Source organism: Geospiza fortis, unplaced genomic scaffold (genome assembly GCF_000277835.1).
Source record: "Geospiza fortis unplaced genomic scaffold, GeoFor_1.0 scaffold172, whole genome shotgun sequence".
Lineage (NCBI taxonomy): Eukaryota > Metazoa > Chordata > Aves > Passeriformes > Thraupidae > Geospiza > Geospiza fortis.
Window position 1 is genome coordinate 9,033,607 of NW_005054309.1, and position 17,821 is coordinate 9,051,427.

General features: G+C 39.5%; 1 protein-coding gene across 1 annotated transcript in view; it reads left to right on the forward strand.

Moving 5' to 3' along the window:
* The window catches only part of ZBBX (zinc finger B-box domain containing), a 13,369-nt gene extending 4,540 nt beyond the window's left edge, over positions 1 to 8,829 (forward strand). Inside the window, exons 6-16 of the mRNA XM_031055478.1 lie at positions 1,602 to 1,776; positions 2,645 to 2,765; positions 3,246 to 3,379; positions 3,591 to 3,694; positions 4,016 to 4,119; positions 4,719 to 4,750; positions 5,167 to 5,441; positions 6,062 to 6,221; positions 6,753 to 6,908; positions 7,882 to 8,023; positions 8,685 to 8,829. Of these exons, the coding sequence (XP_030911338.1) occupies positions 1,602 to 1,776; positions 2,645 to 2,765; positions 3,246 to 3,379; positions 3,591 to 3,694; positions 4,016 to 4,119; positions 4,719 to 4,750; positions 5,167 to 5,441; positions 6,062 to 6,221; positions 6,753 to 6,908; positions 7,882 to 8,023; positions 8,685 to 8,760 (1,479 nt within the window). The 3' untranslated portion in view covers positions 8,761 to 8,829. The remainder of the gene's footprint in view (positions 1 to 1,601; positions 1,777 to 2,644; positions 2,766 to 3,245; positions 3,380 to 3,590; positions 3,695 to 4,015; positions 4,120 to 4,718; positions 4,751 to 5,166; positions 5,442 to 6,061; positions 6,222 to 6,752; positions 6,909 to 7,881; positions 8,024 to 8,684) is intronic.
* The last annotated feature ends 8,992 nt before the right edge of the window (positions 8,830 to 17,821 follow it).

A 17,821-nucleotide genomic window follows, 5' to 3' on the forward strand; every position in this document is an offset into this window, starting at 1 on the left:
GGCGGCGCCCCCCCGCGGGACGCTGCGGCCGCCGCGCATCCCGGAGCGCGTCTCCCCGCATCCCGAGCGCATCTCCCGCATCCCGGAGCGCGTCTCCCGCATCCCGGGGCATCCCCGCCCTGGCAGGGATCCAGCCGGAGCAAGAATGGGGCTGGAAATCCGTGCTGCTGGGGGGAATTGAACTGCGAGTTGTTCCCTGCTGATCCCCTGTTCACACAGTGAACTTCGTGCCGTGCTCGCCCCGCACTGCAGTGAGGGGATGGGGGAACGCCCTGGACGTGCAGACAATTTTAACAGCCAACGTTTCTTGCTTTTGCGAGTCACAAGTGCCATTGGTTGTGCAACCAGTCCCTGGATCAGGTAAAGCATAGGGCAGGTGGAAAGAAAGGGTTAGGAAAACATCCTGAGTGTGTAGGGGCTGCTGATGTTTTGGATGGTGTTCGCAAGGGTCTTAGGATGAGGGAAGAGATGAGAATGTTGACTCCATGTTTCAGAAGGCTTGATTTATTATTTTATGATATATATTACATTAAAATTATACTAAAAGAGTAGAAGAAAGGATTTCATCAGAAGGCTGGCTAAGAATAGAAAAGGAATGAATAACAAAGATGTGTGACTGACTGAGACAGTCTGGACAGCTGGGCTGTGATTGGCCATTAGTTAGAACCAGCCACATGAGACCAATCACAGATCCACCTGTTGCATTCCACAGCAGCAGATAACCATTGGTTACATTTTGTTCCTGAGGCCTCTCAGCTTCTCAGGAGAAAAAAAATCCTAAGGAAAGGATTTTTCAGAAAATATCATGGCTACAATGTTTGACTCTCATCTTTCTGCCCGTACCTTTGCTGCTTTGTTGTGGTAAGAACAGGTCACTCACTTGGAGAATGTGTAGACAAAGGATTTTTTCCCATAAATACATTAATTATTTCGTGGTTTTGCTTGATAATCATCCAAGAGTTGGTAATGAAAACCTTCCACAGTAATTTTCTTTGTTCTAATAAAGGTTGAAAAACCACTGGGTTGAAAGGCCCAGTGTAGGAGTGTTTTTCTCCTTTTGTAGCTGTTTTCAATCAATCTCATCAGTCACAGTTTGGACTTCCCTGGACTGCTGTATTAATGGCTATCCCAGTTAGCCCCTTAAATGACCATTTTCCTCTTGCTGACCTCTCCAGATGTGCCCCTGTCCACTGGGAAGCTTCAATAAGCAGCTCTTCATTAGTAAAGCACATAGCTCATAAATTCCTTTAAATGAGACACGCTGCATTAAATGCCTCATTTAATCCCCTTGTACACGTGGTGTCCATGGCTTTATATCCAGAACATGGGATGTGGGTGTCCATGGCCACTGCTCTGATACCAGAAACCTTTAAAAGCAGGGCTTTTGTGTGTCTGGTAATACAAACTTTGTCTTTCTTATTTAGCTCTTGATAGATCTTTGCAGTTAATTGTGAGCAAGACCACATAAAATGGGAGTGATCTTCATTACCAGGTAGCTCAGCTGAGCCCAGGAAAGTGAGTGCTGCAGTTCCACAGCTGACACTAAAAATGTTGCTGCTCCTCAGAAATGCTTTATCAGTAATGTTGTGGAACTGATTTAGGAACCAGCCTCAGCGTCAAGCAGTGCAAGCCCTGGAAAGCAGGACAAAGGATTGCTGCTGAGTGGTGCCTTTGATGAGAAGGCATCTGCAGAGTCTTTCCAGGAAGCTTTGCTTCAGTGGAGAAGAGGTGAAAGTGATCCTGGAGGAGGTCTGTGTGCCACTGAGGTCCCATCAGGTATGGTTTGCTCTGATTTATGACATTTTAAATACAATAGGAGCCATTTGGAGGAGTTAGATTTTAGATTAATGAAAACAGACATTATGTGAAGCTAAGAAAACCCATTTTATTCTTTCTCAGTGTGCCTTTATTAACAACAATCATCTCTGAAGGGTTTTTAAATGATATTCAGGGTGTTCAGCTCAGTTTTTGTAATGATCTCTGGCAGTGGCCAGGATGTCCAGCCCATGTCCCTGAACCCTCCCATGGCTTTGTGTCTCACGTGGCACTTCAGCATGAGCTGCAGTGCTCAAACATAAAACCAGTTTTAAACTGAGGCAAGGAATGTGCAGGGCTCAGGATTTTGTGTGTTCTATCCAAGTACATTTTCTGCTTGCCTTCCACAGGCTCTTAATATTTCTTTGTCCCAATGAAAAGCTGCAATCAGCTGAAGTATGCATGGAAAAATATGGAAAATTCCTCTGGTCTGATTGGATTTGTGCAAATCCAATCTGTGTCTTGTTCCTCTAGTCCACGGATGGTGGTTTTTCTCTGTGGCTTTTTGTACAAAATAATATTAAACTGATTTTATTCCTGTTTTTTTCTTCTTTTCTGTGGCATTTTGATCTGTGGAGTCACAGATTTCCATCCCCCCACTCTTTCTATGGCTCCAGTGTGTAACCTGTAATAAATGAGTTTTTATGGCTGCCCCCACTACTGCCTGTGTTCTGTAAATATAATATTGCTGGCCATTTAAATTTTGGAGTTATGCAAAGACTGAACTATGCACAGACTCAATGTGATGTTAATTCAAAAATAATGTGGGTAAAGAGCACATTAATAATGCTAAACAGCTGTATTTTATTTTTTTTAATAACTCTGACAGAAGCTGTGGAGAATTGTGAGGTACAGACCAATGTTAGTGCTCTGAAGGAACCCATCCATGTGGAATTCCAGAAGGATGGCCTGAGCTACATGGAGAAACTCATGCTGAAGAAATACAGAAGGTATTGTTGCATTTGATGCTCCTAAAGAGAGAATTCAGAAAAACCTAATTAGCAAAAATCCAAATGAAACTTCTGAAATATTAGATATATTGTCAAGAGTTAAGGGGAACAGGTACAGGGGGCTTTATTTTAATAAAATAATGATTATAACCAGACTTGATTGCTTGATAGTTCAGAATTCCTGCAGAGGGAGTATTTAGAGGGATTCTCTTTGCTCTCTGTTTATTGTGGAATTTGAACACTGGCAACGATATTTGGCTACTTGATTTTGGGGCATTTGCTACAGGAGTTTTATAGAGAAAAGGAATTTTCAGGATTCTTTTGTGGACATTACAGAGTTGTTTTATGAGTTCTTGAGAAGCAGTCAATGAAGTTAGGAGGAGTTAGTTGATGCTGCTGCAATAGGGTTTTTCCTTTTTTTTTTTGTGATATATATTTAAAAATATGACTTTTTAAGATTGATTTTTTTTTCTGTTTCAGAACTCCTGTTGATCAATTTTTTGCAAGTTGCATGAAGGATTCAAGGCCTGTGCAAGCCCTGAGTGTTCAACAGGCTGGGGCTGAAGGAGGAGGACAAGGAGATGATGATGATGATGACATTGAGGAGTTAACAGGTGTAGCAGATTTCTGTTTATTCACTCTAAAATACCTTTTCCTTGAGATTTTTCTATGATTGCTGAGCATTTCCACTCTTAACTAGTTTGCTAAAAGCAGCAATAATAAAAGGAGAAATTTGTAGGTTTTCCATAATGAATAAAAATGTTGCTTTTTTGAGTGTTTTGAACAGGAAAAACTGAAGTGCATGATATTATTTATATTTGACAGATGAAGAGGTGAAGAAATATTGGGCATCTATTTATAGGGCTGAAGAATCCAACACTGTTTCTGAAAATGCAGAGTCCTCTTTGAAAATTGAGTTCCTTGATGATGTGAGTACTGATACAGGACTTGATGAGTCTCAACAATGAACTGATTTGTTCAAGTTTTGATCTGTTAAGTGTTTAAAGTAGCAACAGCTAAATAACTTCCAATAAGGAAGAATGCTGGTGCATTGTTTGTTTTCCATACAAATGTGGAAAACTGATAGTTCCAAAAGTTCCCTGTACTTTTTTTCTGTTGTATTCTGGGACCTGCACTGTATTGGATTTATACACAAATAAAGTCTGGCAGCTTTTCAGTAGTCTTCATTTTTTTTCTTTATTTTAAAAATTTTAATTTTATTTTATGTTTTATTTTTGTTCTTTTTTCAGTCTCAGAGCGAGGACTTGGAAGAATCTTCAGACTCTTCAGTGGAGGAAACTGGAGATGTGGGGATGAATAAGCAAGGAACAACTGACCCACTGGAGTGTGGCAGGTATCAGAAATGCAGAGATTGTGGGAGAGGAAATAATCCCAAATTTGTGCTAGTTCCTAAGAAATGGGGGCTTTTCTTTGCAGGCAGCTAGATTTGAGTTATTATCTGTACAGTGTTTCAAAGCCATTAAGGAATATTAATTGCCTGTAACTAGAGAGGCATCACTTTGAAATCCTAACCCATATGGTAAGATGCATTTCTTTGCATCTGAAGATGCCTGTCCTGAATTGTAGTAAAATTCTCTTTTCTGAGCTCTTACCTCAGCAGGAGCAGGAACTCACACACAGATTTTACCATGGATCAGTGCTCTGCACATTGAAGGTACTCTTGCTTAACTAACCTTGTAATTCCAGACAAAAACAATAACTGATACATCTGCAATTCTTCTGATCTCCCAACATTTATTGGATTAAATGTGACTTAGTTTGCTTTTTGTATCCTTCTGATCTTTTCCCTTCCTCTATCAAAGCTCAGCATTTGCAGACCAGAACAACACAGAACCAGCCCCTTAAAAGAGAAATGGGTATAATGGGAAAGTCTTCTTTCCATTTAACTTCCTCAGCTGAAACTTAATAGTTTTTACTTTTTCCTCTCAACAGAAATCCTGTTTCTCCTAAAGAAATTTCTCAAGGTAAATGTGAAAAGTTGTTAAGTTCTTTGTTGAAAATACATAAATGTGTTCAGTTTATCATTCTCATATAGATTAGGGTAGTCAACTATGGTGGGCTGAAAAACAATTAAAGATCATTAAATTATCTCCCATTCTCTGGGCTATCACAATTTGATTTGATTGCAGTTTGATGGACTGTTATAAACATATATAACAAAGAAGACCAACTTACAGAATCATTCACAGCCTGATAAGATGGATTTCAAACCTTATAATGCTTTTAAGGAAATTTTATTCCATTTCCACCATTGCCTTTCTTTAGCTTTAGTGGAGATTTTGGATTTTAAGTTCATGAAGAAAAGATAGTTGACTTGCAGGTTATAATTAATATTCATTACAAGTATTGCTGTATTCATGATTTTGTTGTACTCCTATAGAAAAACTGATTGTCTGCAGTGATCTTGAAATAAATGCAGTGCAGGAGGAGAGCATTGAACCAAAGGCTGGGAGAGGATCATTGAGCTCCTGTGAACTTCCTGAGGACATCTCTGACCCCACTGAAGGAGGCAGCAAAGATCTCATTGGGGCTGAACTGAGGAGCAGCAGGGATCTGGAGACAGAACTGCAGCAGAGCAGGAGAGAGCCACAAGGACTGGGCAGGGTCTGCAGCACTCAGAGCTTGGTCCTGCCTGGAACTACAAAATCTTCAGCAGTAAGTTATGGTGTCTTTAATTGCTAAATAGATTAGGGATGTTGCTTTGTCTGCTTTAGGTTTAGGGGATTGTCACTGCCTGCTGTATTTGATATGAAAGGCTCCACTTTGTGGTGCCGGTTTGTTAAAAAAAGGGGAAAGAGAACAAACTGTCTCAGACATAAAAGGTGTGGGAGGAGCAGCTCTTCCCGTGTTTGTATTAAGAGTACTTCACCTCTTGTCTGGATGACCAAAAAATGGTGCCCTGTCTTATCTAGCAAATTATTCAGATCCTCATTTGCTGAAAATAAAATCAAAGCAAAAAAATGATAGGAAAGGTTGGGACATTGATTTGTAGTTATTGGTAAACAGTGCTCACCTTCCTTTATGTACACAAAAGTGAACACAAAGAAAATCTGCTTTTCATGTCCCTAGTGAAAGAATAGACTCAAGCTCTCACAACATCAGAAGTTTTTAGGATTTTAAAGCATATCTTGAGCAAAAACATCATCCTCATGAATATCTATTACAGCTGGCTGTCCAAATCAGTCTGTGCTCTATGAAATGAGCATTTTTATTAAACTAAACTTGCAGGGGCAATTATAAAGTTTCCTGTTTGTAATCTCTCTGTTTTATTCAAGTTACAGGATGTAGCCAAAAGACAGAAATGTGGTTCTGCATCATATCAGGGACTTGAAGGTTTCTTTGTTGTAGGTGCAAACCCTAAACAAGAAAAGCTGGAGGCACCTTCTTCCCTGTCTGCTGCCTCCAGCCCTAGGGACAGGACAATCCCTTTCCCAGGTACCCTTGTTTGAATAAATCCTCAAAAATATACATATTTATCATCTTTTTTCAGTTCCCTTCCATCCAGCTTGCTTTAGGAGTCACTTCAGGGTGACTGTCATGCTACACAAGTGGTGCTGGGCAAGGACAAAATAAAATCCTTACTTGGAGGCAATCTAGTGCCATAAATTTAATCTTTATAATGATGATTAAACTGTATATGATTATATATATTATAGTATGTATTATGCATAATTTATAAATATATAATATAATATAAAGGTAATTATTTATATTGGTATATCCCCTGATAATAGAGTTCCATGAAGTTCCTGTTGCTTTTTGTGGTGTATATGAAACAAGTGAACATCATTCATCTGATTAAATATATCACTTGAAATCAGGCTTTTGGTCTGTTGCATATCTGTAAAAAATTTGTTGTGCGTCTTCTTTAATTCACACATTAAATGCAGCAAAAAAAAAAAAAAGAGTAAATGAATATTAACACAAAACCTGCAAATAATTTCCTCTAATAACGTTGGATTTCAGGAGATGAGCAGTGGGTTTCTGAGAGGAGCCTGAGTGAATGTGCTGATGACTCTGTAGTTCAAGGTGTCTTGGAAAGTCAGCTGAGCAGAGCTGCAAAGGCTTTCCAGGCTCAAAATCAACTTTCTCATCTGATGGCAGCATGGATGCCATGGCCAGGTAGGGACAGCCACAGCTCTGAGCTCCTAATGAGGTTAATTTTAATTGTGGAAAATGGACAAACTCTGAGTTTGTCATTTCTAGATCTTCATTTGTGTATTTGTATTTTGTTGGTTTTTTTTTTAATAGGCTTTTTATTGTAGTTGTTTTTTTGTGTATTTGTATTTTAGTGGGGTTTTTTTTTGAGTAGGCTTTGGAGTTTTAAATTACCTCTTTTCAGCTCTCACCAAGAATTCTTTTTATTTAGCTTAGTTTCTGCTTCTGCTGCTGCCCTTTTACTCCACTCTGAGCTGAATATTTAGAGAATAAACCCTCTAGAAGAAGTTTCTGAATTTGTGTGTGTTGGTAGTCTCTGGTACAATTTGGGAGTGATCTAATAAAAGATTTCTTCTGCTACAGAAGCAAGTCTGATTATATGAACTCAAAGAAACAGGGGCACAAGTAATAACTGGATCTGCACTTTTGTGTTACCTTTCTCAATTTCAGCTGTCTCCATCCCAAGAAATGTAGCTCTGCATTATTTCTCACATCATGAGCAACCAGGTTGACATTTTAATTTAAATAATGCTGTGTGCAGAAATCGAAGCTGTCAATTTTGAATCCCAGGAAAATATTGGAAAGGGTCTATATTTTATTCATGTTAGTTTAAATTAAAAAAAAAAAAAAGGAACCAAACTTTAGAACTTTCTGCAATCATTCAGTGTCTCCCTTCACACAAAATTTGTGGCATTGTGCAGAATACTTAAATCATGTGTTTCTTTTCTGAAAGATACTTCTGAAGTAGGAGGTGGTGAATTTATAGGTGTTAATAAAGAAGTTACAAATAGAAAGTACAATCTTAATTTGTAGTGATACTTTTCATTTGCTAGAGTTGGTTTGAGACTTTTAATGGCAAGTTTTTGTCAATATTTTGAATTTTTTTTCAAGCTGGTAGTGAAGATACCGCATCTTTTTATTCATATTTGCTCCTAAGACATTTCAGGCCATGAAAATCATTCCAGCTTAGCTTTTGAAGATGAAAACTCCCCCAGCAGAGCCATGGAGAACATCTCTGGAAATGCAGATTTCCAGAGCACCCTGGAGCTGAAAGACCACGACACATTTGATATTTTTGGGTAAGTTCAACTTGTTGGCTGTGTTCTGATGACATTTTAGATTATTCAAGATGCCAACCATGTCAGAACTAAAATAAAAACAGCCCCAGCTGTCTTGTAATTAGCAGGTAATGCACAATTAAAGTCAGCATGACCTGTGTGGTGTCTTGGTGTTCTGAGCCCCTTCTCAGGCAGCTCAGAGTCAGAACTGAGGGATCTGTTTTGTTGTTTGGACTCCAAATGATAAATTTGGGGATTGTGGGTTTTTCAATGCATTAACACTGAGATTTATGAGGTGATTCTCTTAAAATCATCTCCGTTTTTGGGTTGTGACTGACCATGTATTTGTCATTTTGCCTTGGACACTGAGGAGATGACTGGAAAAAAGGAAGTTCCTAAAGTTCTGTGTCTCACTGGTTTTTCACTGGGATCTCCTCCCCAGCAGGAGTCAGAGCAGCACTGAAGGGAACTCCATGCTGTGTGCTTAGAGCTGATTCAGAGATTTGGGACAAAAACTGAGGGAAAAGCTGAATTAGAGTAGCTTGTACTGCCAACATCTCCAGTAAAAGCTTTTTTTTGTACCTTTTAGTCCAACATATGTGAACATATGTCAGCAGGGCTTAAAGCAGAGAATTTGGGGAATTGGAGGCACTGGAAATCACTGGGGTGTGTTTCTTTTAAGGGACTGGGAGGAAAGCCAAATAGATGCTGAGGAAGCAATTCTGGAGGACAAACAGCAGGTTCTGGCATTGCAGTGAACGTGGAAAACTCAGTTCTGTCTCCACCTTTGGATGGTTCAGAACCAAGAAGATCAAGAGGTGTTTTAAGTTCTGCTCAAGACATCATTTACTAAGGAATATTCTGTAAAGTTGTCATTAAAACTTCTTGGAAATACCTTGATTTGGCTTTTTAAAAATTGTTACTATGAAGAAATAACAGAATAAAAGGACTTCTCTTGTGCTGCTATTTTTAGGATTGTTTTATTTATTGTTTTTAATTCAATGTGAGTTTTCTTGCCTGCAGGTGGAATTTTGTGTCTCCAAATGTGGTTTTATGTGGCCAAGCTGGAAGGTGGCACACCAGGGGTATTAATGGGATAAACTGGGGTTTCTGTATGATCAGGTTTGTGGTGAGAAGCACAGGAGGAGTCTCTAAGGCCAAGTACCCTTTGTCAGATGTTTTAGAAGGGACTTGCACCTTGCAGAATAGAATTTAACAGCTTTCCACTGTACATTTAACTTCTCCTGCCACACTCCTTTCTTCCTAACTGCAGCAGGGAGCCCAGAGCAGCAGCAAACCTCTGCTCAGAATCAATTGGGAGTGAATTCCCTTCTTTCCCTGCTCCAGAACTCCAGTTCAGAGGGATCTGTGTCCAGGCAAATCCAGCTGTGCTGTAAGTGACTGCCTTACAGGCCTTTGATAATTAGAGAACAAAGAGGAAATGCAGCTAAAATCATCCTGGGTGGTTTAAATTTTAACAAACAGCCCCAAGTGTCCTTTTGAACTTGCTGTATTTGTGTTGTACAAAAAGCTTTTTTCTTCCTCCTCCCCAGAAAGTGTAAGGTTTAATGCAATTAATATAATTTCTGTAAAAGGTCATTTGGCCAATGCGGTGCTTTGATGTAAAGAGGGTTTGGGGACTTTCTGCTCTCTTGTTGAGGAAATGCTTAATTGTACCCAGTAATTGAGTGGCTTTGAAATTACCTAAATGGTATCTTTTGCTAACATCTTTAGGATTCTCAGACACAGCAGCTTGCTTGGTCTGAAAGTTCTCTTTCCCTTCATGTGCCTGACTCTCTTCTCCTTTTGTTTCCTTCACTGTGGTTTTTAAGGAAAACTTTCCCCTTCTCCCCTGGTGTTGATAATAAAGGTGTATCAAAAGCAGTGACAAAGATTTGTCTTTTTGTGTTGGGAAATTTTGAAAGTGGGATTAATTAGAAGCTTTTGTCTGACAGTTGTTCTTAAATGTTTATGGGTGAACTGCCTGGCAGGGCTCTAAAAGTCATGGAAATTGTTATCCTCAAACTTACCTTTAAGAAGAGAAGCTTTAAATTCTGCTTTTCTGTGTTCAGAGGTGGCAGGTGCCCTTCACTAATGGATCAGTGGAAGCATTCCAGTCTCTGATTTGGTTTCTGGCAGTTAAACCCACTCTGCTTTGGATTCTCCCCACGCCCCAGGACTCTGCTGTGTTATCTGCCCCCCCAGCAGCTCTGCACTAATATCAGACAACTCTGTAATCTTTGCAACAATTTCTTTTACGGGAAAAAGTACTTCAGCCACCCTAATTCATACAAACTAGAGGCATCAGGCTGAACAGACCATTGATTTGATTTCCTGCCTCATTTCTTGTCTTTAAGGTGAGGGCATATTTTCCACCTCAGTTTTCTTTATAGAGTTTACCATATATTGATGTTTTATTACAGCAGTTCTTTGTCAGAAATTGGGAGAATAAAATCACAAAGCAGGAATTCTACTTTGGAGATGGAGGCCAGTGCTTTTCTCTCATCAATGTAACCTTTCTTTTTCAGTTACTTTTCCAAATATTCCTATTACACTCATTCCACTGGCACAGACAGCCTGACTGCTTCCATGCTGTTCCCAACCTTTTTTAACAGGAAAACTGATGAAGCAGCTGCTGCTGCAGTGTGTGCCTCGAGCCCTCAGCAGGCAGGGTAATCCTTTAAATTTGGGCTTGTTGGAGATAACCAGAAAGTCACTGAGTGCTTTCAACATCTGATTTTCAAAGTTTTCCCTTCCTATCCCTTTTGCTTGAGAGGAGAAAAAAAAAAAGTTGCTGATAACACTTGCAACAAAATTTGGGCTAACAATAAGCTCCCTTCAATGTATTAGTGATCTCTGTTTAGGCAGTGGTGATTTTAATATATCTCAGTTTTGTCTTCCTGATTTAAAACATTTGAAGCTATTTTGTGTTGTTTATTTCCCCCTCTGTTTAAGTTATAGTGGTGGAACTGATATCCTAAACAGATGACAAAAGGAGCATCTGAATTGCTGCAGTTCTGATACATTTGTTGCTAACAGAAGAAGTTTAGTGTTGGAAGGTTGAAAGCTGTTTATTATTATGAAAGTGGTTTAATGTAATTCTCTGCTTAATCTTTGAGGTACCTTCCAACCTAAGCCATTCTATGATTCCTTGATATCAATACAATCTACAAATGATAATTTACTTTTTTAGGTTTTCCAACCTAAAAAAATAACATTACATTTAGAAATAGAAATAACATTACATATAGAAATCGAAATAAAAATAACATTTTTATTTCTACCTGTGCCTGTTGTAAGGATGCCTGATCCATACCCAAGTGTCGAGGGATTTGCACAGAAAAAAATCATCTTTCCAGTCCGTTTAGAGGAAGAGGAAAGGTGGAGGGGGAAAATGAAAGACCAGTTTATTCTTTGGAGCTTTTGGGGTGAGTTTGTCTTTTTGTGTATGTTGACTTTTGGCAGAGTGATTGTATAAAACAGAAATCCTGGGAAATGACTTGGCCATCAGTTTGAGTTGTGAGAGAGGACATCACATTCATTAGATATCAAAGCTCCACCTGTGTGTGTCTGGCTTGTTGTATGTGGCCATTTTCTGCTCTCAGTGTGATAAAGAGCAGTGTAAAGGGGAATAACACAAATGCCACAGGATTCCAAGTGCTGGAATTCCCAAACTATTCCCCTTGTCTTCATCAAGTGTATTTCAGGGAGGATTGGAGGGGCAGGTGAATTACCAGCCTGACACTGCCCAGGGGCTGGGATGTGCTGTGATGCCACAGCCTGACCCACATCTCTGCTTGCTTCTCATCAAACAACCAAATTGCCATTAAAGAGCTCATTTACAGTGTAAAATGAATGTTTCTTGCTCAAAATCCAGACCAACTTACCAGGGAGTCCTTGAAATACTTTGCCTGGCTGCCGTTTATCTGGCTGCCAGACTTTATTTGGATGTGGAAGGGCCACTGCTCCAAGTCAGAGAAACCCCACCAATCCTTTCTCAGCTGGCTTTGCACACAGGCATGGGCCAAAACTGGGCACTGAAAATTGGGGTTTTCCTGTTGATGTTTCTTTTCAACCAGCAAGGGATGAATTCCGCTGTGAGCACTGTGAAGGTCTCTGCTCCCTGCTCCAGAGCAGAGCTCTGGTTTACCCTTTGGTTTTACCCTTTAATAGACTTTAAGATGCTGTCATTTGCTGCATCTCATTTATAAAAATTAAGAGTTGTTCTTTCCTCCATCATAATATAGCTTACATGCATCTCATTTAATTATCAGGAACACATAAACCCAATTAGTTTTAATTTATCCAGACCATTTGCATCAGAGACAAATACATCTGTCTTTTTCATTTCAAAAATGAATCCTGCAAATTGCAAGCCATCAACACAAGGGCATTTCTAAATTATTTTGGTCAAGAGAACTGTTCCGTGACTTTCTAGTTAATTAGGATTAATTAGGTTGTTTAATATGCTTATGCTTTTGGTAAGGGATGGAAACATAATAATCCATTTTATGTTAATAATACAGATCAGTTAACAAGCCCAAAGAATGGAAGCTTCCAAAACCAAAACTGATTTTCCATACATTGAGGGATGTAAAGACCCTCAAAGAAAAACTGTGATTTATTTCAGTAAAACTGAGGGATTTCAAATGCTGATTTCCAAAGGAACTACAACAGAGGGGTTAAGGAACAAATATTCAGCAGAATGAACTGTGAAACCTTGCTAGGTATGAATTAGATTCTCTTTTAGTTTAACTAAAAATCTGGAAATAAACCCCAAACCTAACAAAAACTCCTCAGCAAATCCTTCAGGATTTGGCCCAGTGTGTGTCTATCATATTTCTCTGAACATAATGCACCAAAAATTACTCAGTGTTTGTGTTGAAAAATTCAAACATAATTTTTTGTTGGTTATTTTTTTGGGGCAGCATTTCTTGTGGTACTTCTGCTTTTTTTCTGATATTTACTTGGCAACATGAAATAGTATAAAACTCCATCCATTTTATTTTGTTGTCCATTGTTTGCTGTGTTTCCTCCCTGTTTTAAATTTACTGCAGATGTGCTGATTTTTGGTTAAAGGAACTCTTCACTGGGAGAGGCCTTCCATAATTTCCTGCTGTAGGCAGTTTTTCTGTGCCATGAAATAATGGCAGTGGATGCAGAACTCTGAATAAACATCTTCATAAAGATGGAGAGATGATCAATGTGAGTTGGGAATTATGCTTGGATCTACCAAAATCCTGTTTACAACCTGAAAATGCTGTAAATTAAGCAAAAATGAAAAATTATCAAAATACAGTGGCCTATGATGTGGTGCCCACAAACCATTTCTACCAATCCTCCTTCTGCACCAGAGCCCTGACAATTATTTTATGTTTTTTATTGTAAGTTTGAATCATTACACAGGGAAACCTGAAGAGAAGTTAATTGAATGTGGCTCAGTTTGAAAAATGTGAACACTTTTCTTAAAGTGCTCTGAAACAGCCTGGAAAAATCATGCTCTGTTGCATTATTTTTGTCTGGCTGCTGGAGCTTGCCAAATACAAATATACTTTCTCCTCTACTATATTTAATTTTCCTACTTATATTACATTAGAGTTACTATTAAATTATCAAATAGATACATCATATGTTGCTTGAAACACAGCTGCTGTTATTTGCATTTAGCTGTTAGTGCTGTAAACCACTTTTTATGGTCACAGTAAGAACACCAGCTACAAACAGAACAAAGAGGTTTTTTGTTTTGTTTTTTTTTAAATAATCTAGCAACTTTTGAGGCAGAGAGGAATCACATTATCTGGCCTAATTCCAATTATTAGGCTTGCACAGGTTATTTCTCTCTTGGCCAACCTGTTAATGAAGGTTAAAATTTCATTCTGCTACTTTTTTTGTAGTAGTTGAGGTGAGCCAGTCTTCAGAAATGTTTGGCCTCAGAATCAGGTGAGAAAGGAGTAAGAGAACAGAGTTATGATAATTTCTAGATCAGAAAGAGCTGCAGGTATGGATACAACCTTTCCTTTCCTGTACATCCCTCCCCATTTTTTCCTTCCTGTTTTTGTTTGGTTGGGGTTTTTTTGGGAGTTTTTTTTTGTTTTTTGGGGCTTTTTTTGTCTTTTTAAGGCGACTTTTAGGACATGTATCCACTTAAAGAATGAGTTGCTTTTATTGTGTATTTTTTTGGAGGGAGGTCAAAATGAGAGCTGAGATCAGGGTTCTGATTTCTTTTTCCTGCTTTTTACTACTTGGTAAAAAAGCAGAAAGCCTCCCCTTCAGCACAGATCATGCAAATGGCTAAAATGTGGCTGATGAAATCTTAGAACATGCAGGGACAGCCTCAATCAGCTCTTGATAAAGCCTGTGGGAGGCTTGCCAGTGAAAAAGCACATCCTGTTCTCAGTGACATTCAGTTGAAATGACTTTGGGATCCATTTTAGAGAATGTCCTTTCTCATGCAGAGTCTTTGCTCATCCCTGTACTGGATCCAGTGCCTGTCCCTGCTCAGCCCCTGGAACAGCCAGGATTTGGGGAGAGGGGCTTGGGGTGCCAGGAGCTGCACTCCTGTGGATGCTTTGTTAAGAGAAGAGCTCCTGGATGTAATTTCCAACATCTTTCAACTGCTATATACTTCCTCAGGTGTAGGGCACAGGGTTCAGGCTAATAAACTGCCTGGGAAAGAGAGAGCTGAGGAAATAATCTTCAAACAAATGTTCTGGTACAGGGAACAGACTCTGAGCCCAGGGTGAGCTGCTGGCTGGCTTGACTTCTGCTTTAAAACCTTTTTAATTTACCTAAATTTTACAACCCCCTGTCCATATTTTCTTGTTTAAAGTTATGATATAACTACTGAAATAACTTCCCAGATGTGCAAAATTTCATTGCTAGGAAGCATTGTCATTGTCAGGCCAAAAGTTCTCACATTTTGGTCTGAATTCCCTGTGCTTATTTGCAGTGCTTGCAAGACTAATGTGGGTGGAAATAAAATCTTCAGCTAGGTTGTAGGTAGACAAATATCTCCCATGCAGGAAGATGTGCTCTTTAATAAGAGATTGACTGGAAATTAATCTTTTCTCTTGTGATGTAGCCAAAAGTGGGAAAACTCAAGCTGGATGTAAAAATGGTTTTCATGAGGCCCTTTCCAAACGACTTGCTTTGAATTTTCATGGAATCAGAGTGGTTTTGGTTGGAAGGGACCTTAAAAACCTTTTCCTTCCATCTCTGTCCTGGGCAGGGACACCTCCCACTGTCCCAGGCTGCTCCAAGCCCTGTCCAGCCTGGCCTTGGGCACTGCCAGGGATGAGAAGTCCACAACTTCTCTGGATTTGTGCCTTGTGTGGGGTTGAGATGGAAATGGGGAAAAAAAAACCAACCACATTTTCAATTTTGATAGAGCACAGCATCAAACTTCAATTTCCCTGTTAGTATTAAGCAAGTTGATGAGATTTTTCAGTTCTCAAGCTGGAAAGCTTCATAGCCAATATGGAAGACATCCTAAATCAAAAAAAAACCATCCTAAATCATTGCTAAATCAAACAGATTAGAGTTTGCTCTGTTTGTGGGGAATGTAGAGCCAATAATCTGCTTTCTGTGGAATATTTTTGCTTGTTTTCGTTGTGAACAGAGGTATTTAAGCAATTTCAGCTGTTTTCTGCTGTCTGATTAAGAACTGCTTAGATCAGGGAATGGGCTGAAGTTTTAAGGGCTGGTTCAACCGTGACACCATTGCCCAGGCCAAAGTTAAGACAGATTAACTGACAATAATGATAAATAACATTCAGCATTATAAATATTATTGTTGCTGAGCCAGCTTGAATTTTACGAAGAATTTTTTAGGCCTGGTTGGCAATAACGAGTTTTCATGGAAAATCTTTGAAACTAGATCATAACTTGGATTTAAAGGGTACTAGAAATCATCCTGATGTTTTACAAACTGCGTGAAAGAGAAGATTTAATGTTCTGAGGAGTTTCAAATGTTGTTCACTTCATCAAAAACCAATACAGGAATGTGATGGTTACCCTTTATTTTTTCTGAATTGCACTGGGGACACGAAGTATCTTTTCATAATTTACCAGGCATTTATAATGTACAGCACTTCAAAAGACAGTGTTTTATAGTTATCTGCAATTCCCTTCTGCAGTACAAATTAAAACTTGCTGAACTTTCTTGGAAAAGCATCACCACATAACATATCTTATGCTTCATGATGTCTGTTTGGAAAGTCAAAACAGCTTCCTAGAGAATATTTTTCATGTTAATCTTTCTACCTGAATTTATTTGGCAGTGTAATTCTGTGAAAGGTGATGAGTTTGCTTATATAACTTATGTGTACAATGCTTTGAATATCCCAATCATCTCCAAGTAAACCATTTTCCTTCCTCTTCCCTCAAGCATTTTCTACTGAACCTGTAAAAATGGGGATGTTTGACTCCTACATTACCATCCCTGGTGTTTACATCGCTCCTACAACACAAAGCTGCACAAGTAAGAACTGGGAGGCAGCACCAGGAGCAGGCTTATGGCACAGCATGTGGGGAGTGCTTAGAAAATCACACCAGACAGACAATTTACAGCAGTGGGGGTTATTTTTCACTCCAGGACTTTGATCTGGCTGCAGGGTGTTTATCAGGACTGCTTTGCATGGCATCTACATTTAATAAGGCAGCTGAAGAATGATGAGGCTGCTTTCCTGACAATTTTCTAAACAAAATAGGATCCTTGCTGCTCAACAAAAGCTTTTTTTTTCCCCATTTAGTCAAATATCAGAACAAGAAATAGCTGCAGAGTTTTATTAGTTGCAGATTACTTGCCCAGACAGCTGTGCTCTCAGCATGTCATCAAAAAAAACCTGCTCTCAGAAGCCAAAGCAGCCTCAGAAGCTGATCAATTTAAACACAGAGCAAAAGTTGTGGCTCACCCCGAGGTATTAAGGGTGTTAAATGCTCTGCCAAGGCACAGGGCCATTGCTGTCACAGCACTGCAGAGATTCCTGCTCCTGTTGGGATTCTGTTCCTGCAGGCTGGGAGGGCAGAAAGCTGCTAAGGGCAGTGGTGTTTATTAACAGCTCATAGGAAGGTGTTTATTAACAGCTCAGGGGAGGAAGATAGCCAGGTGTCCTTTCCAGGTAAAATCTATTGGGAAGAAGGGGAAAGAGCTCCACTGCAAAAACTCTGAGTCCCTGGTGGCTTCTCCTTTGCACTCTTCCTCCAGAGCAGGCAGCAGGGCCAGCTTGGGGCAGCCTGGGCTGTGGAAAATGTCCCTGCCATGGTAGGGGTGGGACAGGAGGAGCTTCAGCCCAAACCAGCCCTTCCAGCCCAAACCATTCTGGATTCTGTGGATTATGGTCTTGGAAAGGCTAAAAGGGCTCAGAAAATTTGTTTCTCCTCTCTTGGGAGCCCCAGTTCTATTCCCAGAATTGTTGTCTGTGCTGTTGTTGTGTGACTCTGTCCTCAAACAGGCCTTCAGTTCAAACACCTTTAAAAAATGTCTGTTTTCCTAAAGTGCCTCTGTGTGAGTGGAAATAAGGAAGGGAACTAAGCTTGGTGAGGCTTGGCATGAGCTTCAGGTGAGAATGTTCCCTCTGTCAATTTGGGGTGATTTTCAAAAGCACAGTGAGATTTCACAGCGTTGGACAGGAGGATTTGAGTCAAAATGAGACATTAAATATGGATATAGGCACGAACTTAAATTAAATGTAACAAAGAAACATTCTCAGAATTGTTTTTCCTGACAGAAATAGCATACAGGAGCTGGATGCCTGTTCCTGGCAGCATTTATTTTCTTATGGTGAGGCTAAATTGGACATGAGTGAGTCCTCCTCTGAC